General features: G+C 35.6%; 1 protein-coding gene across 1 annotated transcript in view; it reads left to right on the top strand.

The window, feature by feature from the left end:
- FBN2 (fibrillin 2) overlaps nucleotides 1-27,445 on the top strand; it is a 253,809-nt gene that overhangs the window by 85,613 nt on the left and 140,751 nt on the right. The window contains exon 7 of the mRNA XM_059693719.1: nucleotides 10,173-10,298. Coding sequence (XP_059549702.1) covers nucleotides 10,173-10,298 — 126 coding nt within the window. The remainder of the gene's footprint in view (nucleotides 1-10,172; nucleotides 10,299-27,445) is intronic.

Genomic DNA, 27,445 nt, shown 5'->3' on the forward strand with positions numbered 1-27,445 from the left:
TCCAGTTAAAAGAAGTGAGGAACACAGGCAGTTGTTGGAAGTCACTGGGACAAGGAGAATCTTCTATGAGTACCAACATCCTGAAATGCCATTCAGTGGTTGTGGATGTTCCATTGGAGTGGAAGAGAATGTCCCTGTGAGATAGATCTACTGGACACCCTCAGAGTAAAGAAGGGATGGTGAAGGAGAAACTTTGGAGGCAAACCATTTCTCATATCCACTACCCAGCCTTCCAGCTCAGAGACACTCTCTGAGGTAAAGGAGAGGGAATGTAAAAGAGGATGTAAGAACCACTCATGAGCAAAACAGAGTGAGTATCTGAAAAGGCATAAGGTGGGAGCCACATCACCACCTGCAAGTTGAAAATGAATACCCCGGGGAGGGGTGTGGAATGGTGGGAGTTGGGTGTGAAACTGTTTCAAGCAATATTTCCTATGGAAGTTTTTAAACCAATCCATTTCCTCTTGGCTATCTACCCCCTTTCTTGCTTCAGCAGGAAATAACACCATTTAAAGAGTAGTAAAGAGAAAAGGCTTACATAAAAAACAAACAAAAAAATCTGAAAAAAGGAGAGAAGAATATTAAAAAAAAAGGCAGATGAATATGCTTCAAAGAGTTCCTAAATAAATACCAAGTTCATATACTTCTCTCGTATCTCAAGTAAATGAAAGACAGTGAGGTTCTTTTATAAAGTACTTACAGGGAGAGTTATAAGTTCAGTAAAGACACTCAGAGATAAAAATGAATTGATAATACTCAAGAAATAAATTGAAAAAGGATTTAAATCTTTACCTAGTGGAAGGGAAATAATGCATGTATACATATTTATATACAAACATATATGTAACTGAAAAGAATCAGTGACAATGGGTAAGCTTAAGGAAATCAATAGTCAATGTCAAAGAACAGTAAAGAATGATTATAAAGAAACTGATACATAATGAAGTCAGACTAGAGAAAGCTGATGAAAGGAACTGAAAATATGCTCAAAGATAAAATAGAAAAATTTTCTAAAATAGATAAAGGTGATTGAAAGCACAAAACTATAATAAAAAGAAAAGAGAATCTTGTGGGCATAAGGAAGAATAAGCAAGTGGTGTTTTTTTTTAAATAAAGGGAATATCCCAACTCCTCTCCAACTTCTGTAGAGCATCTCATTGACCAAAAAGCAGTGTAGCAGTGTCTACACACTTCTAAGGTAAGAATCTGTACTTGATTAGACTTATATTGAAAAAAAATTAGTTTCTTGGTAGAGTATTAATTATGGGGGCCAGAGTGGAAACAAAGAAAGGTGCCTGCAATAGTACAGGTGGTATATGATGGAGGTTGAGACTAGAGTAGAGGCAGAGGGGAGATTTGAGGCATATATGGGAAGTAAAACTTGTTATTGATGGAATGATGTGAGACAAGAGAAACAGAGTTTATCGCCTAGGTTTCTGACTTTGACAATGAATAAATGATGATGACATTTGTTGAGATAAGGAACATTGAGAGGGAACCATGCTCTGGTCTTTTTATTACAAGTGCAGAGTCCTACAGGTGGTGTTACTAATATTTGCTTGATGAGATGACCATTTATTGGTTTGAATTATGTGAGTACATGAACATGTATTCTGGCTGAATCGAACCATATTGAATGGTTGCTAAGATACTCTGTTTTTCTCAGATTTCAGAATGAGAGAGACCTAGTCTTCAATTGTTGTACTTAAAGATTGACATTCCTTTTCATAGAAAAACAAATACCATGTGGAACATCACTGAGATAAGAAATAAGAACTTACATTTTAGAAATGGAACCAATATGGCTAACATCCATTTTTATGGAAATACTAGAGGCCCAATGCACAAATTCGTGTGCGCCTCTGTACCTTAGTATTTTACTTCTGCACTGCGCCTCCTCTGAGTCTCTGTATGCTTTTCTCTTTCCTTCTAGTTGTAGAATTTCCACTCAGCCAGCCTTCCTGTGGTTCTGGATGATGTCCATTCCATCTTTTAGTTGTATTTTTGAAGTGGTTGTTTGAGGCAGCAAACTCTGGTGTTTACCTATGCTGCCATCTTGGTTTCTCCAAGAACTTATATTTTAAAAGTGGATCTAATTTGGTGACAAGCAAAGTTCAGAAACATTCACTAGTAAATATAGTAATAAGAATTGGTCCTTGGTTCCCACAGATATAAATTAAATAAACAATTTTTTATATATATTTCTTCATTGATTTCAGAGAGGAAGGAAGATGGAGAGAGAGGTAGAAACATCAATGATGAGAGAGAATCATTGATCAGCTGCCTCCTTCACACCCCCTCTGGGGATCAAGCCTGCAACCCAGAATCAAATGTTTCCTGGGCCAGAATCGAACCTGGGACCCTTCAGTCCACAGGCCAACACTATAATCCACTGAGCCAAACTAGCTAGGGCAAATGAACAATTTTTATATGTACCACTGCACAAATTTTCCATATTTTAATGTGAACTAAAAGTAATATACCATCTAGTACTAATTTATATAATAAAATTAGTTTGATTCTCTATAGCAAGTTTATTTGGAGAAGTTGGAGAGTAAATGAGTTCATGAACTAGAATTACTATTGCTTTGTTACATTATTTATAACCGTATAGAATAGACTGAAGTGATTATATAAGGTTTAGATTTCAAAAGATTTAATTTTGTTCCATAAAATTCTTACATGTGATTTGAAGTAATTCAACATGTAAAGAAATAATAACATTGTGCCTGAATTGAAGGGCTAAATGGAAACACATCTGTATAGTAATCTGGGCAGTGGAAAACTAATCAGACATTAGTAGTTGCTTATGTTAGCATGTTGAAGATGTAGAAACTCATATAGTTTGAAGGTCTGAGTCTTGCCTTTTTTTTTAGTTTTATATAGAGCATTTGTGTATGCCTCTAGGTTCAAGTTCATTATTTCTATTAGGTTTCTTTAAAATTTTATTTTTTCATGATTAACTTGATCTACCTAAAAGAAATTAATTCTGTATAGCTATGTAGTCTAGGATACTTAAAAAAATAAAGGTTTCATCTTTCCTTCTAGGAAAATACTATTTAGGCAGTTTGCTTTTTTCCTTTGAAAAATTACTGAATCTACTAAATATGTAGTCAAAAGATTTTATGAATAGTATTAAGGGATTTATAGGTTTGGCCTTGTTTTCCAGCTTATACCATGATATTCTCTCTGATATATCTGCCAGGAAAAGAGGTTTCTAGGGATATTTTATACCACATTGTAATGAGAGTGGAAATGTAGTACATTTAAAAAATAATGCGGTTTGGATGTTCTGAATTAAACTGTTTGGTGTATAAACTTCTTGTCATATATTTCACTGTAGTTGCTTTTTGTTTGAGTCAGATATCCTTTAATAAGACTATTTTTGTGGACTGAGAGATCACATAAAATAAAAATAACTATGTAAAGGTGCCAAGATTGGATTGTGGTTAGTATTTTAGATCTGTACTAAGTTTTGTCATTTTTTTAGGTCCTTTTAATAAGGGTTTCAGTTAAGACCCGTTTTACATGATAATATAGTAGTGTATCACAGTAATTGCCTTCAGTCAACATGATTAGGAAACTGGATGATAAGAGCCCTCTTTCTGGCTGATGTATTGGGAGGCATTTCCTATGAGCAGGTAGTACTAAGCAAGGAAAGGCACCTAAGAGTTCAACTCTAATTGCTTAGGTTTTCACCTACTCAGAGTTAGCCTGGTAGAGGGTATGGGGGGATAAATGGTGATGGAAGAAGACTTGACTTGGGTGGTAGGCACACAATACAATATACAGATGATATATTATAGAATTGTACACTTGAAACCTATATAATTTTATTAACTGATGTTACCCCAGTAAAATTTTTTTCTTTTTCTTTTTTGTTAATCCTCACCTGAGGATATTTTTTCTATTGATTTTTTAGAGAGAGTGGAAGGGAGGGGGAGAGACACAGAGAGAGAAACATCAATGTGAGAAAGACACATAGATTGGTTGCCTCCAGGACCAGGATGGAGCCTGCAACCGAGGTGCATGCCCTTGACTGGAATCAAACCTGTGACCCTTCAGTCTGAAGGCCAACGATCTAACCACTGAGTAAACCAGCCAGAGCTCACCCCAATAAATTTAATAAAAATTTTTAAAAATTTTTAAAAGACATCTACCATAATTTCAGTATAAAATTATTCTGGGCTGTTGTAATCAGTTTTATTGACAGATTAGGGGCCCAGTGCATGAATTCATGTACCTTTAAAGGAACTGTGGGCTGCGAGGCTGCAGTGGGTATGGATTGGTCTCAGCCCATCCTCGCCACCCCCACCTGGCCCCTACCGCCGTGGCCCCCAGTTCCTTCTCTGCCAGCAACCCCACTCCTTCCGCCGCCACTCCCATGCACTGACAGTGCCAGCCCCGCTTGCACCTGCTGATGGCACAGAGCGATTGGGGCTGGTGCCAGCAGTGGGTGCAAGCAAATCCAGTCCCATCAGCGGGTACGAGTGGTGGCTGCTACCCCAATCGCCCCTCAGGAGCAGGGGGAGGTGGAGAAGCCCTCAGGGGTGATTAGGGCCTGCAGCCACAGCTCACACATGCTGATGTCGCCAAGCAATCTGGACCGGTGCAGAGTGCTGGCAACAGGTGCAAGCGCCAGGCGGGACTGTGGTGCGTGGGAGCAAAGAATTTTCAGTAACTATCAGAGGCTCACCCCGATGACAGCAACCAGTGCCCCGCCTTGGTCTGGCGCCCCCAATCACCTGCTCCACCATTCTGCCGCAGCTGACGCCCGCCATGTTTCGTGCTCTGCTGCCTGCTGCCGATGCCTGTTGTGCTCCCTGGTGGTCAGTGCATGTCATAGCGACCTGTTGTTTGGTTGGTTGTTCTGCCGTTTGGTCTATTTGCATATTAGGATTTTATATATATAGATAGCTAAAGTGAGGAAGAAATAATATGGATGCTAGGTTCTTTTGTAGGCTTGGATTCTCTTTTACAAGCTAACATACACCAAACTTGTGGGCTTATCAAAAAATAATAGGGTAAATCAGTATATACTGTCATAGAGATGTACCCACAAAATCTTTTTTTAATGAGAACAGCAAGACGTAGAACAACACACAAAGTATGATCTTATTTGTGTTAAACAGACCACCACTCTGAATGTATAAGAGTAAAAGAACAGACAGCTAACTTATTTTAATGGTTATATCTTTAATTTTCTATTTTCGTATCATTAAGATTTATTACAATGAGCATGTTTTGTAATTAAAGATATATTAATAAATGTATGTTAACCTTTTAATTTGAATAGTGCAAATTTACATATGCTTATATGTTATATTTATTTTATGTTCAGTGTTTATCATGACAGTACACTGAATTAGAGATTATCTTTTACATAGAGAGAAAATAAGGCAAATTTACATAGATATAAAATGATAGATTAAAAAACTCTAAGTCAAAGGATTTTTCCCCAATCCCCAATAGTATGTTAGCTGTAGTTTTTTGGCACACGTTCTTTATCAGTTGAAGAAGTTCCCTTTTATTCCCGGTTTACTGAGATTTTTTAAAATGATGAATAAGTGGTGAATTCTGTCACTTGCTTTTTTCACATCTACAAGATAATCATCTTTTCTCTTCCTTAATCTGTTAATATGATGAATTAAACTGATTGATGTTTGAATGTTGAAACAACCTTAAATTCCTGGGATAACCCCGCTTGGTCATGATGTACTACCATTTTTATATATTAACTAGAGGCACACAATTTGCATGGGTAGGGTCCCTAGGCCTGGCCGGTGATCAGGGTTGATCTGCGGGGCAACTGGTAGGGCCATTGGAGGCTCCCGCTGGCAACTGCCTTGGCTGGTCTGGTGCCACCCACTCGCCAGCCCCGCCCCCCACCACTGCCGCTGCCAGTTGCCCCCTGGGAGATGATCAGTGTGAACGGGGGGTGGTGCCAGCCCTCTTGCCAGCTGGCCCCACCCCCCACCATCACTGCTGGTCGCCTCCTCTGCGGGGCGGTTAGCAGGGCAATCAGGGGGCTTCTGCTGGCACCCACCTTGGCTGGCCTGGGGCCTGTGGGCTGGGGGCAGCTCCTATATTGAGCATCTGCTCCCTGGTGGTCAGTGCGCATCATAGTGACCGGTCATTCCACCGTTCGGTTGATTTGCATATTAGGCTTTTATTATATAGGATAAAGTTGACTTGCTAAGAATTTTTGTGTGCCTATTCTAAAAATATATTATTCTATTGTTTTCTTTCTCATAATATATTTGTCTGGCTTTGGTGTCAGGGTGATGTTAGCTCAATAAAATGAGTAAGTCAGTGTCCCCTCTTATCTTTTTTTCTGTAAGAATTTGTATATAACCACTATTGTTTCTTCTTAAATGTTTGAAAGAGTTCAACAGTAAAGCCATGTAGATCTGAAATTTTCTTTGTGAAAAGATTTTTAAAGTATGGATTAAATTACTTTAATAGACATAGATTTACTCATGTTTGTTCTCAAGTAAGCCTTAATATTCGGATTTTTAAGGAATTTGTACATTTTGTCTTAATTGGTGAATTTAATGTCATATAGTTAGCTGTCAATACTATTTATTTTTAATCTCTACAGAATTTGTAGTGATAACACCCACTCTTATTCCAGATACTGGTCATTCATTGTTCTCTGTCTTCTTTATCTTGATCAGTCTTGACAGAGATCTGTCAGTTTTACTTATTTAAAGATAGCCAGGTTACTAGCCAGTAGTTACTGATTTTCTTTGTTGTTTGACAGCAGTTCTGTATTTTTTTTTTTTGCTTTTGTTTACTTGAGGTTTAATTTGCTCTTTTTAAAATTGCTTTATATAAAAACTTACATCACCAATTTTAGATCTTTCTCTCTTTGTAAAATAAGCATTTTAATGCTATGTATCTATTTCTACATACCACTTTACCTGCATCCCACAAATTTTGATATCTTGTGCTTTCATTTTCATTTAATTAAAAATGTGTTCTGATTTTTTATGTGATTTTTTTCTTTGACCCATGGATCATTTCCAAGTATATTGTTTAAATTCCACATATTTGTGGATGTCCCAGATATTTTCTGTTACTAATTTCTTGTTTAACTCTGTTGTGTTTTAGAGAACGTAGTTTAGGTGATTTTAATCCTTTTACATTAAACTAGAGGCCCAGTGCATGGATTCATGCACTGATGAAGTGCCTCAGCCTGGCCTGTGCCCTCTCGCAACCTGGGACACCTTGGGGGAGTTGGACTGCCAGTTTCAGCCTAATCCCCTGTTTTGGGCCAAAACCAACAGTCTGATATCCCCCAAGGGATGTAGTAGTGCGCAAAGCAGCAGGCGGTTTGGGAGGAGCCTGTGCCCCCGCTGGGCACTGCACCACTCCCACTCATCCTGGCCCTGCTGCATCTAACGCTACCACTTGGTAGCACTGCTGTGGAGGCAGGAGAGGCCCGCGCCACCGCAGCTGCATTTACCAGTGGTGAGCCCGGCAGCATCTGGCACCAGTCAGTCAGCTGAGCAGCACTCCCACTGTGGGAGCACACTGACCACCAGGGGCAGCTCCTGCATTGAGCATCTTCCCCTGGTGGTCATTGCGCATCATAGCGACTGGTCGACTGGTCCTTTGGTCATTCAGTCACTTAGGCTTTTATATATATATATATAGATGAGTCTTTTTACATGCCCTCAGAATATAGTCTATCTTGGTAAATATCTGTGTGCTCTTGAAAATAATGTGTATTCTGCTAAAGTTGGGTGGAGTGTTCTATAAATGTTAATTAGGACAAGTTGGTTGAAAGTATAGTTCAGCTCTTATAGTAGATTGCTGCTGATTTTTAGTCTACTTATTCTATTAGTCCACTTATTCTGTTTGTTCCTAAGAGACTGATGTGGAAATTTACAATTGTAATTGTGGATTTGTTTATTTTTTTTCTTTTCAGTCCTGTCAGTTTTTGTTTTGAGTGTTTAACAGTTTGTTATCTGTGCATACACGTTTAACATTATTATGTCCTCTAATGAACTGAGCCCTTTGTCATCCTGAAATATCCATCTTTATTCATGGTAATATTTCTTATTCTGATGAACACTTTGTATAATATTAATATAGCCATTCCAGCTTTCTTTTCATTAGTGAACATGATATAGTTTTGTCACCTTTTACTTTTTAAGCTATCTTTGACAAAGTGGGTTTCCTATTTTGCCTTTTTACATTAAATTTGATCATCTCAGCCTTTTTAATTGTATTCTTTATATCATTTACATTTTAGGTTATATCAATATTATTGTGTTTAAATCTACATCTTACTATTTCCTGTATTTTTTTTAAATATATTTTATTGATTTTTACAGAGAGAAAGGGAGAGAGATAGAGAGTTAGAAACATCGATGAGAGAGAAACATCGATCAGCTGCCTCCTGCACATTTCCTACTGGGGATGTGCCCGCAACCCAGGTACATGCCCTTGACCGGAATCGAACCTGGGACCTTTCAGTCCACAGGCCGACGCTCTATCCACTGAGCCAAACCGGTTTCGGCTATTTCCTGTATTTTTATCTCACCTGTTCTTTATTTCTTTTTCTCTTTTCCTACCCCTATTAGACTGAGTATATTTTAGTATTTCATTTTATCTCCAAAATTGAATTATTAACTCTGCCTCTTTGTTTATGTTTGTAATTTGTTTCTCATTTCTTATTTAATTTAATACAGTCTGTTTTCAAATAATATTATGCCACTTCACTTGTAATAATTGATGTAATCTTCCATTTTCTGCTTTAATCCTCTATGCTATTGTGGTTGAACTTTTTACTTCTATGTATTTTATACCTTCCAGAATACAATATTGTTATTGTTGCTGTTAATTTCAACAACCAGTAATCTTTAAGATTATTTAAAACTGAGAAACATGTCTTTTATATTTATCAAAATATTTATAATTTTTAGCGCCTTTCATTTTTTTGTGTAGACCATAATTTCCATCGTATTTTTGTTTTTCCTGAAGAACTTCCTTTAACATTTTTTGTAGAGTCTCAGCTTTGATTTGTCTGAAAATCTTTATAATAGTTTCTAGAATTTAATTTTGTCAACATTAAGGATATCTGTTCCTAAGTGAATAAAATTAATAGCTTAAAGGATCAGAAAGATAATTGCCATGTCTAAAACAGAAAAGGTTTTAAATTTACAAAACAAAAATACAACCACCTCAGTATAGCAATGCTTAAGGGATAAACACAACTTTCAGATGAGGAAATCTAAAAGATTACAAACATGAAACTAATATTTAGGTATATGAAAACTAAAATTGATCATTAATATGCTTTTACAATTATTAGGCCAAAGAAAATTAGGATATTGGATAATTATATCATGTGATGGCAAGGAAGAGAAAACACAAGAATCCTCATGAACAGTAGAGGTGTGTGGACTACTCATAGGTGTGTAGATTGCTGGTGGTATTAAGACTACTGAGGGCTTTCTGACCATTGGGCATTATTTATTCACACTAGAGGCCTGATGCACGAAATTTGTGCAAGAGTAGGCCTTCCTTCCCCCAGCTGCCGGCACCAGCTCCCTCTGGCACCTGTGACCTGGGCTTCCCTAGCAGCCCCGGCTTTGTCCGGAAGGATGGAAGGACATCCGGTCTAATTAGCATAGTATGCTTTTATTATTATAGATTGGTTGTATATATACCCTGTTATCTAGTAATTCTGTTTTGTGTCTACAGCAAAAGAATAAGGAATCATTTGAGTCCTTCAAGTCCACGTTCACTCAACTCCATAAAGAGACATAGTAGGAACCCATTCATTGTATTATTTACTGAGGTGGTGAGAAGTTGGAGGTACATACTGAGTGCCCATCCCCAGGAGAGTGAACACACTCAGAAGTATTCTGCAGCACACCAAAGCAAGAGATTTGTTGTCCGTATAATAACATGGAAGGATTTTATAAATAAAATTTCAAAACAAAAAAATCAGGAAACAAAATGAAATCTATAACGTATACATATTCTTTAAATTAATTTAAAAATATTCATACAAAAAATAAATAAAATAAAAATATGCATACAAAGGGGTCCTGACTCACACCATTCTCTTGAGAAAAACCGAACTTTTACTATACATTAAAAAAAAAGATAGTCTCAAAATCAGTGGTATCTATGTTTAAAATGCTTTCTTTTTGCAGATGTTGATGAGTGCCAAGCTATTCCTGGGATATGTCAGGGAGGAAACTGCATCAATACAGTAGGCTCTTTTGAATGCAAATGCCCTGCTGGTCACAAGCAGAGTGAGACTACTCAGAAGTGTGAAGGTGAGTGTCTCTACTTTTTAGTGTCTCCATATATCTAATTGATGACTCTGAATCCCAAAAACATACCTTCGTTTTTAATTTTGAAGAACTTTATATTGGTTTGTATATTTAATGGGTTTGATTTGGGAAGAACCAATGAGCATTTTGCATCTGGTGTAGTATCCCAGTTTTTATTTTGTAATGAGAATGGAATCCAGCCACTTAGAATTTTTCCATAATGAATTTTTGCCATTTCACTTACAAAATTATATAAATATTAAAATTGGGTAAAGAGAAGTATAAGTGAAATATAGTGTCCTTTGTAAAATGATTCATATGATTTTCATACTCTGCCATACATTATACAATAAATATTCTAATTTTTATATTGAATATTATTGCTTGACTGCCCACCAAACTGAAAAACAAGCATAATTGACTCAGGGGGGATTTGGAAATTACCAAAACAGGTATTCTGTGAAAGAATAGCTTACTCAAAAAAATATATTTTTAATAATAAAAGCTCAATGTTTTGCATAAACTACATAAAAAACCATATTTTAATGCTGAAAGTATGAGTAATGTGAGAAAATGTTTGACTGAGGAATAATACAAAAATCACCTTAAAAGATAATACTTATTTTGCCTCACTTCAATACTGCTGATGATATTGACTTCTTATATAGTTCATAGTTATTTAATTACAAAGACAAATTTGATAACTGTTTAAAGCATTATGATTGATAGTTCACAATTCCTTTTTTAAAAAGAGTATTTCCCACCACGTAAGATAGCTAGACTGAGAGCTCTTAAGGATAGCAACTGGGCTATATTTATCACCTTTATGATGAGAAAACTCAAATTTCTTTTTTTAATTTAAATTCTTTATTGTTTAATGTATTACATAAGTCTCCTTCCTCTCTCCCCCATTGATCTTTCCCCTGCCACCCCCAATACATGCTCAAAAATATTTCTAAATAGATTTTTATTGATTTCAGAGAGGAAGGAGAGGGAAAGAAATAGAAACATCAATGATTTTCATACTCTGTCATACATTATACAATAAATATTCTAATTTTTATATTGAATATTATTGCTTGACTGCCCACCAAACTGAAAAACAAGCATAATTGTACACCCCCCATTGGGGATCAGGCCCACATTGGGGATCGGGCCCACAACCCGGCATGTGCCCTTGACTGGAATTGAACCTGGGACTGTTCAGTCCAAAGGCTGATGCTCTATACACCAAGCCAAACCAGCTAGGGCAAAAATATTTTTAAAATAATAATAATTTTCCAGAATATAGTTTTAGATTATAGTATTGAAATACAAATTCCATCAGCATTACTCAAATAAAATAAATTAACTTTTTACAATTGTGATCCAAAGCTTCATCATTATAAAATTCAAGAAGCTTTTAAGTGTGTTGAGGTTTAATGAACATGGATATTTGGAATAATCGTTATGCTTCTGTTAGTATTGAAGTATAATGTTTATCTTTTCAATTATTATATTACCTAAATCAATTTATTTCAACTGAGGTAGTTTTCTAAAAATAATACAGTATATCCTCATTTTTTGTGTGTGATGTAAGCATTCTCATCTCAAAGTTTAGAAAATTTTATTCTAAAAATTTGTTTTTGCCAATCTTAGCTTAACTGAGGAGGAAAAATGTATATGGGAAATTCAGTATTTTCAATTTATTCCATATTGCCTACTATGATCATAACTGGAAGCATTTTCTGAGTTCCAGAGACTAAAAGTATCAAGCATGTAATTGCTTCCTATGCAAAAAAATGGTCACAAGTTCATTTAGACCCCCTTACCTTCAATAACTAAAATAACCCTCTGGTGTATATAATATTTTTGTTCTTTTCCTTTCAAACGGCAGTGTTTCTGTTTATTTTTTTGTTACTTGGTTATAAAAAGTTGTGTTCCTCTCTGTAGAAGAAAAAATGGGAAAAGGTAAACTCTAGAGTTTAATTAAAGAAAGCAAACAGGAACATGAATGATTTCACTAGACAGGAGATAGAGTAGGTGCACATGCTATCTGAGCCCAAGGGACATGTATCATTCTATATTTCCTATTTGCCTTAGTTCATTTATAGTTAGCTCCAAAATAATCCTCACAAATTTTTGCATTATTAAACTTAAGTTCATGCTCACCCAAAAGAGAAGATAATAAAATGTGGTTAATTATTTTAAAGACCAAATAAATTCTTTCTGTAACTGACAGCATGACTGTTCAACTAGTTTATACTACTTAAATGCAATGTTGATAATCAAAGTCTGCCTATATTGGAAGGTTAAGAAAAATAGAAAATTATCTGAGTTAGCACAGGAATTAAACCAGGGTTAGGAATCTGCAAAAAACTTGGGTAGTGCTGCTGCTGCATCCTTACTACTTTTTTTTACTTCTTCTACTGACATTTTTGGGGGTTGATTCTATCACTCAAGCTTTTGTCACCCCCTTCACTTTGTACTTCTGGAATAATATCCGAACAAGACTCAAGGATGGTAGATTTAGGAACAAAAAGACTGTGTATGATTATAGATGAGAAGGCACAGCCACTGACTGATTTAAATGGGTGTAACATTTCCATTAATCATCAAACAATATATATTTCTTCTTAGTTGAAAATAGAATGAGCCTTTTCTAAATCACTTTTCATCAAAACAACATACAGAGCCAAGACAGAGTTTGGAGAAAGACAGTGCAACTCTGTATTCACACTTGTCTGTGTTCTTTAGGAAAGGGGGCTATTGATGTAATGGAGGCACCACCCTGAGCCCTGAATCCAGCCATCCCTTTCCTTGCTTCCTGCCCAGGCAGCCAAATTCAGTTAGCCACTGCCCAGAAAGAATTATGTGATTTAATATTTGGGATTGGAGGGGAATAGCAGAATTGGAAGAAGTGGTAATTAGAATTTGAAAACTAAAGGATTTATGAAGTCTTTACTTTTTGTATAAGTCATACTTATTTAGATAGGTCTTAAGAGTGACAACATTATCGATTTTCTTTGGGTAATAGTATTCTTCTATGCAAAAGATAAAGTGGCATTTCCTTATGTAAATTATTTAATGTAATTGGTAGTATAATGTATCTGGAAATACTGTAAACTACTGCCTCACTCAGTGACAGGTTTTAAATTATAGTCAGTTTATGTGTAGTTTATATTCTATCAATGTAAAGATGGTGACATAAATTTAGTGTTTGCTCCAAATAAAAATACAACCATAACAGTAACCTTTGACAAACTGTCAAAGGTAATGTATTTTAGTTTTTTATGTGGATTAAATGTGAATATAAAATAAAGTAGTTTTGGAAAATTTATTTTAAAATGATGCTGTTCCTATTTCATTATAGCACATATCATATTTCTGTTTATATGGCAATGAAATTCTCTAAAGAATTTTTTTCTATCTTTAATTTACTAAGTCTGTTCAGAAATAGGAAAGGTCGTTCCAGTGTTTTGGATCTGAGTGATTGAGGAAATGGTTGTAGCATTAATAATAAACTGCAAAGTTAGCTTATTAACTTTTAAAAATTGTGTTATTGATACTTTGTTTGTTGACCATCTCACTCCAACACTTGAGTAAGTTCCTTAAGGACAAAAACAAAATGATGTTTCCTGGAATTGTTCATGATGTTTTGTAGGCTCCAAAAAATATGTGTTGATTAGTTGGGAGTGGTGTGCATAATAAGTTAATTTCTTTGACTTGGGTTGAATGTCCAAAAAGAAGTTGAAATTTGTGGACAGTTAAAATTGTATTTGGAAAGAGGCCAATGATCTTTATCATAGGAATTTTTCCTTCATCTGACTTTTTTCATTTTTATCATAGTTTTATTTTGTTCTGTTTGCCATTCAAAGACCAAGAGCATAAACATTAAATGCAATTTGGCATTTTTAGATCTTTGTGTCATTGTCCCTCTTCATTCACCTGCAGCTAATGCTTTTGAGGTGAGACACCTTTGCTCTCTATTTAAAAGGAAGAATGTTCTTCTGCTTGTTCACTTGGATGTCTCTTCTTAACTAAAATCTTATCTTCAAAGGCTTGTTCTGCTGGAAATTTAAGTTTGAACATACACAGTTTATACTAAAATGAAAATAAAAAAGGTGGAATGATATTCATCTCCCAGTTCAGTGTTTGAAGCATATGACTCAGTGTCTATCATTGAGACTTGTTTTGTTTTATTTCATTGGTTGGGTGGATTCTCATATGGGTTCTTCTCATGCATGTTCAGATACAGACTACTGTCCAAGCTGTAACTCTGAGCCCAAAGCAGAAAGGAATCTGTGTGTGCGTGTGCGTGTGTGTAAGAAAGAAGAGAATCAGTTATTTTCCTTCTTACTCAGTTAGGGTCCCAGACTTAATAAAACCTCTTATGCCTACTGAAGTCATGTCTTATTTCTCGTGGGCCAGATTGGCTACAAAAGCTTTCCCCATTTCTGTCACACAGTCGGCAAAATGATTCTTTGGTGCAGTAAACTATGTCTTCACATCCAAAGAGAAGGTTGTTTCGGTTACTTACTTTATTCAAAGATTCATTCATCTAAGTATTTGTTTAATTTAAATGAAGAAGGCAAGCAGAACCCATTAATATAATATGAAATGGTATATCAGAAGACTTTCCAGAATTTTTCTTTTTTATAATAAATGCTATTTTGAATTTTAGTCCACTTGGATAAAGCACACGTAGGTGCCAGATGTCCTTGCATGATCCTCCCTTCCAGACTATACCTTCTTTAACATTCCTGGAACTAGTTATTCTTTCCTGGCTTAAATGGAAGGCAGGAAAATAGCATCACTGTATTGGAAAGTTTCCCTTCAGTGCCTCTTTATAGGCCAAATAGTTGTTTACAATTTATTCTGAAGAGTCTTCAGCTTTGTTCCATTACCACAGCATTTAGTTGTTTGAAATCTTTGACAACAAATAATTTTATTTATGCTCATGAAACTTACAAAACTTGTTGGCATAGTAGCTATAGCTGCTGTTCCAACTCCGCTTTGATAAACCATGAAAAATAAACTTCTGTTCTAAACTGAAAAGTACTTGCTTGTACTCATAGTACCAAAAGTGTATTAACTTTATATTTTTTAACTTTAAAATAAATGCTAAATAAATTCATTGACTATTCCTCAAAAAGAAAGCTATATATATTAAAATTGAGATTTAAGTAAGGGGATTGTAAATATTGGAAAGAGATAAAACTTTTTAGGTAATCAATTTAAAAACCACAAAACTATCATCTTTTAAGTTCTTTTAAAAAGACATTTAGAACACTAGTTAAAACATAAATTTCCTCTTTCTTAAATAAGAAAGCTAGGCTGCTAAAATCCCAAACCTACTTTCTGCTTCCATAACTATTAAGCTGTTCCTCCTTCATGGCACTTTTTACATTGTATTTTAATTATTTTTCTTATCTGATTCTGCTAGCAGATTGTGCGTACCAAAATAACATCTTCGTAAGAGCTAATATTTATGGAACATTTAATATATTGTAGACAATAGTTAAATTACTTTACATGGATTTTCTTATTTACTCATTACACAGGGCTGTGAGGTTGGTTACTACCATGAACCCAGTTTATAGATGAAGAAACTGAGACACAGAGAGGCTAAGTAACTTTCTCGAGGTTGTAAAGGTAGGAAACCACAGAGCCAGGATTCCAACCTGCTAGATTCACTCTAGAGCTTCCCCTCTTAGTGACTGTTGAGCAAACAAAGGTGGATAACCTGGCAGCACACATCCCAGCCCACAGAGTACATTTCAGGGGGGAAATTCATGAAGACAGCAGCAGCAATATGAGCACAATTCTCTCTTTGCTTATTGTATTATGTAGTATGACCTGCGATCCAGCAAAAGGCCACAATTACACCCAGTTTAGTGGTCCTGGCACTGGCAGTGGAATTTTCATGATTGATAAAAGCACTGCCTCTCTCCTCAAATATGATAAAGTCTGAAAAAAGATGGAACCTTGACCTCCATTTCTTTTTCTTCACCTCACATTTCATGAGTGGGGGAACCTTTCCTTTATGTCATCAGGGTTCAGGGGTCCAAGCCTTGTGATGTGGGTGCAGATTGATCAATATAAGCACTCAGATGTAGCTGGTTTCCAAGGAACCTTTTGGAAGGATAGCCCACAAGGACTAATTCTTGAAAAACTTAACCTTTCCCTTCAATGTATGTTCTACTGCCTCTCATGGCTGATGTGTTAGATACTTAATCATGGATTTTTGTTGTATTTTCTATTCATTAAAATGTCTTAAGTAATTCATTTACTATGACTTTAGCATTGGAATTGAAGGTTTAGGAGATTAAGAGTAGGAATAAGTGGAACTGAAGTATTTATTTATAGAAAGGAGTCAATAGTAGAGGTCTAAAGAAATAGTTTTAGAATAGCCAAATATACTCTGTTATTTCTATGAAAAGATAAGAAAGGGAAAAACATTCAAAAGAAAAGTTGATAATTATCTCTTCTAGATATAAAACTTGTAAGAAAGCTAAAATATTTAAGATACTATTTACTAGCCTGTAAACAAACAGCCCCATGAAACACGATAGAAATTCTAGTGTAATTACACAAATATATAATATTTAAATCAATGGGAGAAATGATACAATATACAGTGAATGATATTGAAATGACTGGGTATCTTTTGGGAAAAAAATTAGTTTGGTGTCATCACATCTTATACCAAGATAGAGTCTAACTGAATCGGAGATGTAAATATCAACAAAAGAGGTATAGTGATTTAAAATAATCATGGGGATTTTATACAGTCTTAGATTTGAGAAAGTATTTCTTATATGTTACTTCACCTAAAAGTTCTAGAGGTATAGATTGGAAATTTCAGCTACATTAAATAAAATAAATTGCAAGGCAATAAAAAGAAAAAACACACACTACAAGTAAGAATAAACGACAGATGGTAAACTCGGAAAACACTTGCAACTAATAACACAAATAAAGACATGTTTCTAATACATAAAAAATTCTTCAAATCAATAAGAAAATACCCAATAAAATAAGAAAGTGCACAATAAAATTATGAGATAACATTTTTTTACCTATAAATTTGGATAAAACAAAAATTCTAATGGAAAAACTTCCGTGTGAGTTTTGGGAAATAGACACTCATAAATCCTGATAAGTGTAAAATTGGTACTACCTTGGTAGAGGGCAATTTAGAACTATCTATCAAAATGTACATAACATTTATTTCATAATTTTAATTCTAATAATTTATCCTATCCTCAATCAAATGATGGACTTACAAGCTTATTCCTCCTGTCTTTTTTGTAATAGCAAAATATAGTAACATACGCACGAGAGTAAACTGGTTAAATTGTGAAGCATATACACAGTGGAAACTATTCATCCTTAAGAAAGGTTGTTGACTTTATATATTGATATAAACATATGTTTAAGATATTTTATTATGTGACAAAAGCAAGTTGTAAAACATTTTCATCTTAAAAAGATAAAGCGTGTGTGAATGCTTATTATGCATAGAATGTCCATAGAAGGATATTGGAAAATCTGTGTCCATTGATATTGTGGGGATGGAAATTGACTGGCTTGGAGAAAGAGACAGAAAAGACTTCTTGAGTGCTCTAATATGTGTTTTACTTTGAGCCATGTAAATGTACTATTTACTCAAAAAAAAATAAAAACGAAGAGGAAGGAAAAGACCCATTTATTTGCTACTTTCTCTGTTAAACTCTCAACAAATTCCTGTAGCAGAATTCTTGTCTCCCTCCTGATTGCCTGGAACAGTGAGTACAACCCTAGTAGAGCCTTTGTAATGGGGCATTGCAACCGTAACCCCCAGGGCACTGTGTCCATGGCACATTATGTGCTGCCAAGTAGACAATATATGCACATCTAGTGCTTCTCACATGTGGAATGAAAATCTGGAACTTGAGCAGAATTTCATTTAACCTTAAAACTACTACTTGTATAAATCATTAAGTGCTTAGAAGCATCAAATGAAATGTGTTTCACTTTAATGGTATTGTCATTAATTGTCAAGGAAAAAAAATCTCATTAAAATATGTGCAGTGGCTTGAAGAAGGAGTAAAATAGACAGTAAGGGAGAGGTGAGCCAGAGATGATAATTACAATGAAACTGATTATAATTTGCTTTTTACAAAAACACAAACATTATTTAAAAGGGTGTATGTGAAAGTCTATTGTGAAGAAAAAAAGATATCCGTCATTATATGTTTTAACAAAAGCTGATAAAATCCTCGTCATCAACTGCAAAGAAGTTGCATTCTACCAGTGAAGGTAGAACTGATGGAGCAGCCAGAATACAGCTGCTCCTTTCAGTGGGGTGGGTTAGGCCTTTCTAAGTAGAAAACAGGTCAATCTTTTTCTACTTTATGGTGTTTGCATTTCTTAATTCAGCAATTCATCTCTCTCTCCTGCTCACTCTCACTCTTTCTCTACATACATACATATGCGTTTATATAATATGTAGCTCTTTCTCTGTGTTCACAGAATTATATTAATAATAGGATTTGTTTTATTACATAATCTCATTATTATTCCACCTATAGCCTGCTTTTATTTAGTTAATTATTTTATTTTATTTTATTTTTTTTAGTTAATTATTTTAAATAATAAAATAAGCACCTATGAAACCACCAAAAACAAAATCTAGGACTATGATAATTACCTGCACTACCCATGATGCCTCCCCTTCCCCCACATAACTATCACTTTGTATCTGGGATTCAACATGTCTTGCCTTTTTTAAAGGTACTTTTATTAAACCTATAGACACTCCATTTATTATTACTACTACTGTTATACATCTCAGTTTTTAAAACTTTACAAAAAAAAGATTTAATGCTGTTATGGAACTTACTTTTTTCATTTAATATTAAAAGTTATAATTCATCAACCTATGAACAGGTGAGCATCAACCTGTGAACCAGGAGGTCACGGTCAGAGCACATGCCCAGGTTGCGGGCTCGATCCCCGGTGTGAGGTGTGCAGGAGGCAGCCGATCAATGATTCTCTCTCATCATTGATGTTTATATATCTCTCTCCCCATTCCTCTGAAACCAATAAAAATATTTTTAAAATGTTATAATTGACCTACATAGTTGCATGTTGTTCCAGACACATACACTCTGTGCACTTTTGTAACTAGGTGTCTCCTTCAGAGTAGGGCCCACTGTTCCCACTAGTTTGCTCAGCATAGAACAAACTATGGAGCCAGAGTCATTTTGATTTTCCAGAGGAATATTTGTCCTCCTTTTGATCCATTTATTTCTAAAAGGTGTCTCATTCATACTTCTGTTATGATTGATGTCTGTGTAAGCAGCTTAGGTCACTCCATCACTAGCATTCTGGAGCCTTGTTCCCACTGTTGCTTGGTGCCCAGTTGGGGAATAAAGACCCTCATACTTAACACTCTTCAGTTAGGGTGACGTCAACCTCATCCCAGGCCTGTGTGATGCCCAGGCCTCCTCCTAGCTTCATGAGGAAGCATCTGCTGAGTGGTCAGTAATCCTACTCCGGCTCACAAGCTAAGTTGATCTAGATCACTCTTTAGGGCTCTTCCATTAGGCTTTGGGCTCATAATACAGGTCAAGAAATCATAAAGGAGAAACAGAAGTACTTCAACATTACCCTAACCCTAACCCTTCCTCCTCCAAGTTCCCCGTACTCTTTTCCCCAAGAGCAAAATTATAAATTTTTCTTAACACAGGGACAATAATGGAAACTTTTTTGTCATCTCCTTGTGATACCTTGAACCCAAAAGTAAATTGGGTTAAATTCAATTCCTCATTATAATTCCTACTCCCCAACCACATTCTTATGATCTAGTTTTCAGGAACTTTTCACAATGCCTCAACACCTAATAGAGAGTATTCTCTTAATAAGTGCTTGTTGAATAAACAGGAGTGAGTGAATGGATTATGTTTTCCATTTTCTTCCCCTCCTTTTCTTTTCCCTATGCTCACTCTCTTCCAGCCTTTTCATTTGGTCTTCTTTCTTTCATTGAGGTATAATTGACATATAAACTTTTATTATATGTTATAAACTTTTTTAATGGAACTAATAGCTTTGAGAATCAAAGCCTGTCTTAACTTGCCATGCTTTCCTATGGATGCTAAGCAAAAATGACTTTCAGCAGGATGTGTGTGTCTCTCATTCTCTATCTTTCTTCCTCTCTCCATATAAAATAGGCAATTACTTGTAATCAGTTGATAGTAAAAGTTCTTTGCTCTTAGGAATCTGCTTTCATGGTGCATTTGTGTTTGGAAGCAGAGCATTGAGTAGCTTAGAAATTTGTTGCCTGTCTATAAAATAAAATTTAAAATGGAAATATGAACCATTTATGCTTTTTTAAATCATTGGAAAGGGTGTACTGGTCATATACCAGGCTAGCAGTGGGATTTTCAGGATTGAGTTTAAAAGCCCCCATGTATCTCATGAATGAAAAGGTCATATCCAAGAAAGTGAGACTGGTAGTGCGAAGACTGGTAGGATGTCCAACGGGGCAGCCAACAGCAGCCCAAAGCTGACAGTTGAGGCAGAATTAGCACATACTACTCCGAGCATATTTATCAGAAGTTGCCAATCTAAACTCTTTTAGTTTCTTCCCACAAATGAAACAATTGAGTTAAGTTACTTGGGCATTACCTTGACAGTCTTAGTCAACTAACAGCAATATTTCATAGGGAGTTACCAAAGTGACCTCACCCCTTTAACTTCAACCCAAACAAAATGGCTTACATGGAAAGTTGCACATATACTTTTCTATGAAAGCCTAGACAAGAAAGAGTTCTTTATTTGAGGCACAGTGGGTAACATCATCATTACTAACATGAAGTCTGTGAAAAAGATAGATTCCAGGATAAAAAATTCAACAAGAAGTTATTCTTTCCCATGTCATCCAGGTTGTAAATCAAAATTGGGAATATTCACACCACATTTTAACTTTTATAACACATTTATTTTTTAAAGTTTTGTTCTAATAACAAGAGGAACATTGTAAAGAGAAATGACAATTTAAGTTTTAAGTACAATTAAAAATAAACAAATGCTGAGAGAGAAGAGAGCATGGTGGTCAATAGCCCAAGATTTGGGACCCAAATGTCGGGATCTGTGCTCCAGCTGAACCTTGTGGTAACTGTGTGAACTCTAGCAAATGAATGCCTTCATCTTTACCATGGGGATGACAATGGTATTTTCTGCAAGAGGTCTTTATGGTATTATATTAGATAAAGAAAGCATTTGACACTTTAGGTGTTTGTTAAAGAATGCACAGATAGTACAGACAAATTAATTTTAAAAGATTCAGTAAACCATGTGAGTTGAGATCTTTAAAAATTAATTGTAAAAGAGTTCTAATATAACATTTCAATTATGACTTTTAGTAGTTTCCTATGAATAAACAAACTCCTTTAATCCTAAAAAAAAAATAAAATAGCAAAATTGACCTACTAGAATACATATTTGCCTAATCTGATGACAGTATTCACAAACAATGAAATAGACTCAAATCCATCATCAAGGTGAGGAAACACGGAACTGTGGTTTTAGGTTATCCATTAATTCTTGACTGGTTCCAGCCTGTTTTTACTCCCCCAAACCCAGTTCCACCCAAATTACAGAAATGGACATTTGAGACCCCGAGAACTTGATTTATTTAGCATAACACAATGGTCAGGAAATTGCATTTTAGTGGATTCTGAGGAATTTTCCCAAATGGTGGGGACCAATGTTGTTTTCCCTGTGCCATCGTATATTTAAATCCCTTTTAAAATACAAAAAAAAAAAAAAAAAAAAAAAAAAAGCCTGGTAAAGTAATTTCCATTATTTTTGCAGTTCGGTTTCTGCTGAAGATCACTGGAAAAATTGAGAGCCTCCAAAACACCTTTCTTAGAAACAAAATTAGGTGTTTGTTATTGATAGAAAAATCTATTCTACCCTGGAATGAAAGGATCAGATGAACGCTTTTGAGCTTTGCCATTAGGGGAAAAAGATATAAACCGCAACATACCTCCTTATTTCTTCATTTTACTTACTAAATAATTTTTGTTTCATAGTAGAAATGGAAAAGTAATAATGCCTACAAAAATAAACAAAATAAAATCCTACTTTTATAATATTCCTGAAATATACCTTTAGCTTCTGTTGAGACAAAAGTGAGAGAGAGAGAGAGAGAGAGAGAGAAACAGGCCATTTCACAAATTACCATGGCTCAATGCCTGAAGGAAATTAGTCTACTCTAAAGAAATATCCTGCTGTAGTCAAGTAAAAATGTAACAGAACTTGAAATACAATACCTTGATCCAGGACTGCATTTCTTGCAAGTGTTATCACTTACTGACGTTGTGTATACTTCATTCAATACCCAGGCATTGAAAAATATATGAAGGACTGGTGAAAATTGTTCCAGGCTGCTAATTTCTGTTAGATGCTTCCATTTAGTACAGATATAAATAATCAAAGCTGTGAAATGCTTGAATTATCTTTCTTTCTTAGTCCTGACCTAGGAATCTTTTTCTTAATGCAATCCTTTCATATTTCAGTGTGCAATGTTTCTCATCTCTACCCTGCCTTTGCTAGATTTTAGTACAATTAATTACATTTTAAGGATACTGTGAATGATTTTGAACATTTTAACTATAGAACCTGCTCTTGGTCAAAGTGAGGTAAATTGTTTCTCCAAGTACCTATTGTTTTCCTTACTTTCAGAATATAACTATTTTAAGTAGCTTTTATTTCAAGGACACAAAATTAAAGATAAATGAACAAATAAATAAACTTAGCTATGGTATGAGTATGTTTCTTTTAATGTCATCATATGGATATTAGATTGGTTACTGTGGGTTTTTTTTAAATGTAAGCTTTAGTTTTCCTAATGGGCTGTAGTTTCATATTTCACATGCTAACATGTCTTTTTCAGTTTAGCTGTGAAAACTATCTGGTATATATTTTTGTCCCAGTCCAGCAGCAGCACATTTAGGGCAAATGCATGGCTAAGTTGGGAATGTGGCTAAGTTCTAGTGAATGACAGAAGATAGTTTAGGCAATATTCACCAACAGCTATATGCAATCAAATTACATTTAGTGTGGCTTAATTTAACTGCCTTTAGCTGATGGTAAGGTGTCGCATAAACATATTCTTCAGCTATAGGTTTCATCTTCCAAATTCTTGAAAATGCTTCCAGGACTATGTGCCTATAAATAAAAGTTTCCTTTCCTTCTGTTTGTCATAGAATATCATAATAGTTCTATCACATAAAAGTAAGCAGCTTTTCATTTTGTTCCTGTCTGCATTAAGAATACCTCTTACCCAGCAAAATCAGTATTTTTTACGTTAATTTTTTGTTGTTGTTTGCTTTTTAAATTTTTATTTTAGGCTTGTCTACTTTGGATAGGCATTGTTCAGTAGGTCTTATCTCCCCTGAATTATTATTATTATTTATATATATTTAAATTCTTTATTGTTTAAAGTATTACACAAGTCTCCTTTTTCCCCCATTGACCTCTCCCCGGCTGCCCCCACCCCTCAGCACATGCCCTCACTACTCTCCCCCCAATCTGGTTATACTTATATGCATTCATAAAAGTCCTTTGGTTGATCTCTTACCCCCTCACTGCACCTTCCCTCATAGGTTGGACAGACTGTTCGATGCTTCTATGACTCTGGTTCTATTATTGTTCATCAGTTTATAATGGTCTTTATTATCCACAAATGAGTGAGATCATGTGATATTTATCTTTCTCTGGCTGGCTTATTTTGCTTAGCATAATGCTCTCGAGTTCCATCCATGCTGTTGCAAATGGTAAGAGTTCCTTCTTTTTTACAGCAGCGTAGTATTCCATTGTGTAGGTGTACCATAGTTTTCTAATTCATTCATCTGCTGATGGACACTTAGGCTGTTTCCAAATCTTAGCTATTATAAGTTGTGCTGCTGTGAACATAAGGGTGCATATATCCTTTGTGATTGATGTTTCTGTTTTCTTGGGATATATTCCTACAAGTGGTATTACTGGGTCAAATGGGAGTTCCATTTTTAATTTTTTGAGGAAACATCATACTGTTTTCCACAGTGGCTGCACCAGTCTGCATTCCCACCAGCAGTGCAAGAGGGTTCCTTTTTCTCCATATCCTCTCCAGCACTTGTCGTTTGTTGATTTGTTGATGATAGCCATTCTGACAGGTGTGAGATGGTACCTCATTGTTGTTTTGATTTGCATCTCTCAGATGATTAGTGACTTTGAGCATGTTTTCATATGTCTCTTGGCCTTCTGTATATCTTCTTTCAAAAAGTGTCTATTTAAGTCCTTTGCCCATTTTTTGACTGGATTGTTTATCTTTTTGTCAAGTTGTATGAGTTCCCTATCAATTTTGGAGATTAAACCCTTATCAGAGATAACATTGGCAAATCTGTTCTCCCATGCAGTGGGCTTTCTTGGTGTTTTGTTGATAGTTTCTTTCGCTGTCTAGAAGCTTTTTATTTTGATGTAGTCCCATTCGTTTATTTTCTCTTTAGTTTCCATTGCCCTAGAAGCTATATCAGTAAAGATATTGCTACGACAAATATCTGCTATTTTGTTGCCTATGGCTTCTTCTAGGATTTTTATGGTTTAAGTCCTTTATCCATTTTGAGTTTATTTTTGTGTATGGTGTGAGGTGGTGGTCTGGTTTTTTTTTGTTTTTGTTTTTTTTTTTTTGCATGTATCTGTCCAATTTTCCCAACACCATTTATTGTAAAGACTCTCTTGCCTCCTTTGTCAAATATTAATTGAGCATAATGGCTTGGGTCGATTTCTGGATTCTCTGTTATGTTCCATTGGTCAATATGTCTGTTCTTGTGCCAGTACCAGGAAGTTTTGAGAACAGTGGCTTTGTAGTATAGTTTGATATCTGGTATTGTTATCCCTCCAACTTTGTTCTCTTTCTTAAGATTGCTGCAGCTATTCAGGGTCTTTTTTTATTCCAGGTGAATTTTTGGAGTTTGTTCTAGGTCTTTGAAGTATGCCGTTGTAGAAAAGGCATTTGACAAAATCCAGCACCCCTTCCTGATAAAAACTCTCAGCAAAGTGGGAATAGAGGGATCATACCTCAACATAATAAAAGCTTTATATGACAACCTAGAGCCAACATCATACTCAATAGGCAAAAACTAAAACCATTTCCCCTAAAAACAAGAACAAGACAGGGATGCCCACTTTCACCACTCCTGTTCAACATAGTACTGGAAGTGTTAGCCATAGCGATCAGACAAGAAGAAGAAATAAAAGGCATCCAAATTGGAAAAGAAGAAGTAAAACTCATTATTTGCAGATGACGTGATATTGTACATAGAAAACCCTAAAGACTTCAAAAAACTACTATAACTAATAAATGAATTCGGCAATATAGCAGGATACAAAATTAACACCCAGAAATCTATGGCTTTTTATATACCAATAATGAACTCACAGAAAGAGAAACTAAAAAAACAATCCCATTGCAACAAACCAATTAAGATACCTAGGAGTAAATTTAATCAAGGAAGTAAAGGACCTGTACTCAGAAAACTACAGGATGCTTAAAAAAGAACTAGAGGAAGACATAAACAAATGGAAGAATACACTGTGTTCATGGATTGGTAGAATCAACATCATTAAAATGTCCATACTACCCATGCAATCTATAGATTCAATGCAATCCCCATTAAAATACCAACGGTGCCGGGGTCCAACCTCAGCGGGTCCAGGGGTCCCCAAAGGTGTGGACGGAGTCAGCGAAGAAGGAAGGACACGGAGACAGTGTTCAGTTGATCAGCAGCCTAGCCAGGATCTCCAGCCAAGTTCTGGTCTCGATCTCCAGAGAGGTTCTGCTCAGGTTCTCCAGGCAGGTTCAGTCACCAGGTTCTAGTCAGGCTCTCCTGCCAATCTCCGCAGTCAGGTTCAGTCCAGGATCCTCTGCCATGCTCTCTCACCAGGCTCCGCCTCCAGGCTCCGAGGCCAGTCCCTGTCCAGGATCCTCTGGCATGCTCTCGCCAGCGAAGTTCTTCTGTCTCTAGAGAACGTTCTGTGTAGGTTCTGTGCCTAGGCTCTGTCTCTCTTGGTCCTGTCTTCCAAGCCCTGTCTCCTAAGTTCTGTGTCTTACTGTCTAGTTACATCTGTATTTATACCAGTTGATTCAATCCTATCAATCTCTATTACAAAGGTTAGGGCGTTTCTTATCTCCATTCCAGGGAGTAAAGATTATGTAGCTTAAGCATGATTGTTCGTAGTTAAAGTGATTAATTACCTGCCTGGCACTTAGTTGAGGGGTTTTATTCCCTCCCTAACTTCAGGGGAAAATCTCTACCTGGGGATTCAACCTTTCTCGGAGAGGTGACCTTGGTTAAAACACAGCGCCAAGAAGGTGAGCAAACATATTAAGAACCGTATGCCATATATGCCAGGTCCCTTGAAACAGCAAGGATGGACCGGCTCCCGGCACAACGGCATACTTTAATTTTCTTTTAAATCTGGTAAAAGAAAGTATCAGAAAATTAATATATACTTTAGAATTCTAGTTTAATTTAAAACTTGTTTGTTGACTTTCATTTTCCAATTCTCTGATACAGGTCTTCTTTTTGAGGTTAGTTTCCCAAATGACATCCTGAACTTTCATTTTCATACAAATTTTACCCAAATGCTATGATTTTCAGTTTTATTATTTTAAATTAAAGCAAACTCCTCAAGATGCTTGTGAGACACTCTTAAGCTCAGAACCCTTCTAGATCAAGGGTCGACAAACTTTTTCTGTAAAGGGCCAGATAATAATACATTTTAGGATGTGGAAGTCACTCTTTTTTGCAAATATGCAACTCTGGTATCCTAACACACATGTAAAAGCAGCCATAGAAAATAAATACATAATTGAATGAGAATGGCTATGTTCTAAGAAAACTTTACTTACAAAAACAGGCAGTGGGTTTCAGATTGCTAGCCCATTTTTGATTACCACTATTCTTGCCTTATTTCAAATAGTCTCTATCTAATTCTGCAGCTATTTTCTTAGATAGATGACTTTCTATACTAGATAGATGACTTTAGGTGGATCCTGGATAAACAATTTTTTATTTTAATAGTTATAATAATTTTAATAAAATGTTTTAAGAAAAAACACACAAGTAGTACATCAT

This window comes from Myotis daubentonii, chromosome 4 (genome assembly GCF_963259705.1).
Source record: "Myotis daubentonii chromosome 4, mMyoDau2.1, whole genome shotgun sequence".
In the NCBI taxonomy this organism is placed as follows: domain Eukaryota; kingdom Metazoa; phylum Chordata; class Mammalia; order Chiroptera; family Vespertilionidae; genus Myotis; species Myotis daubentonii.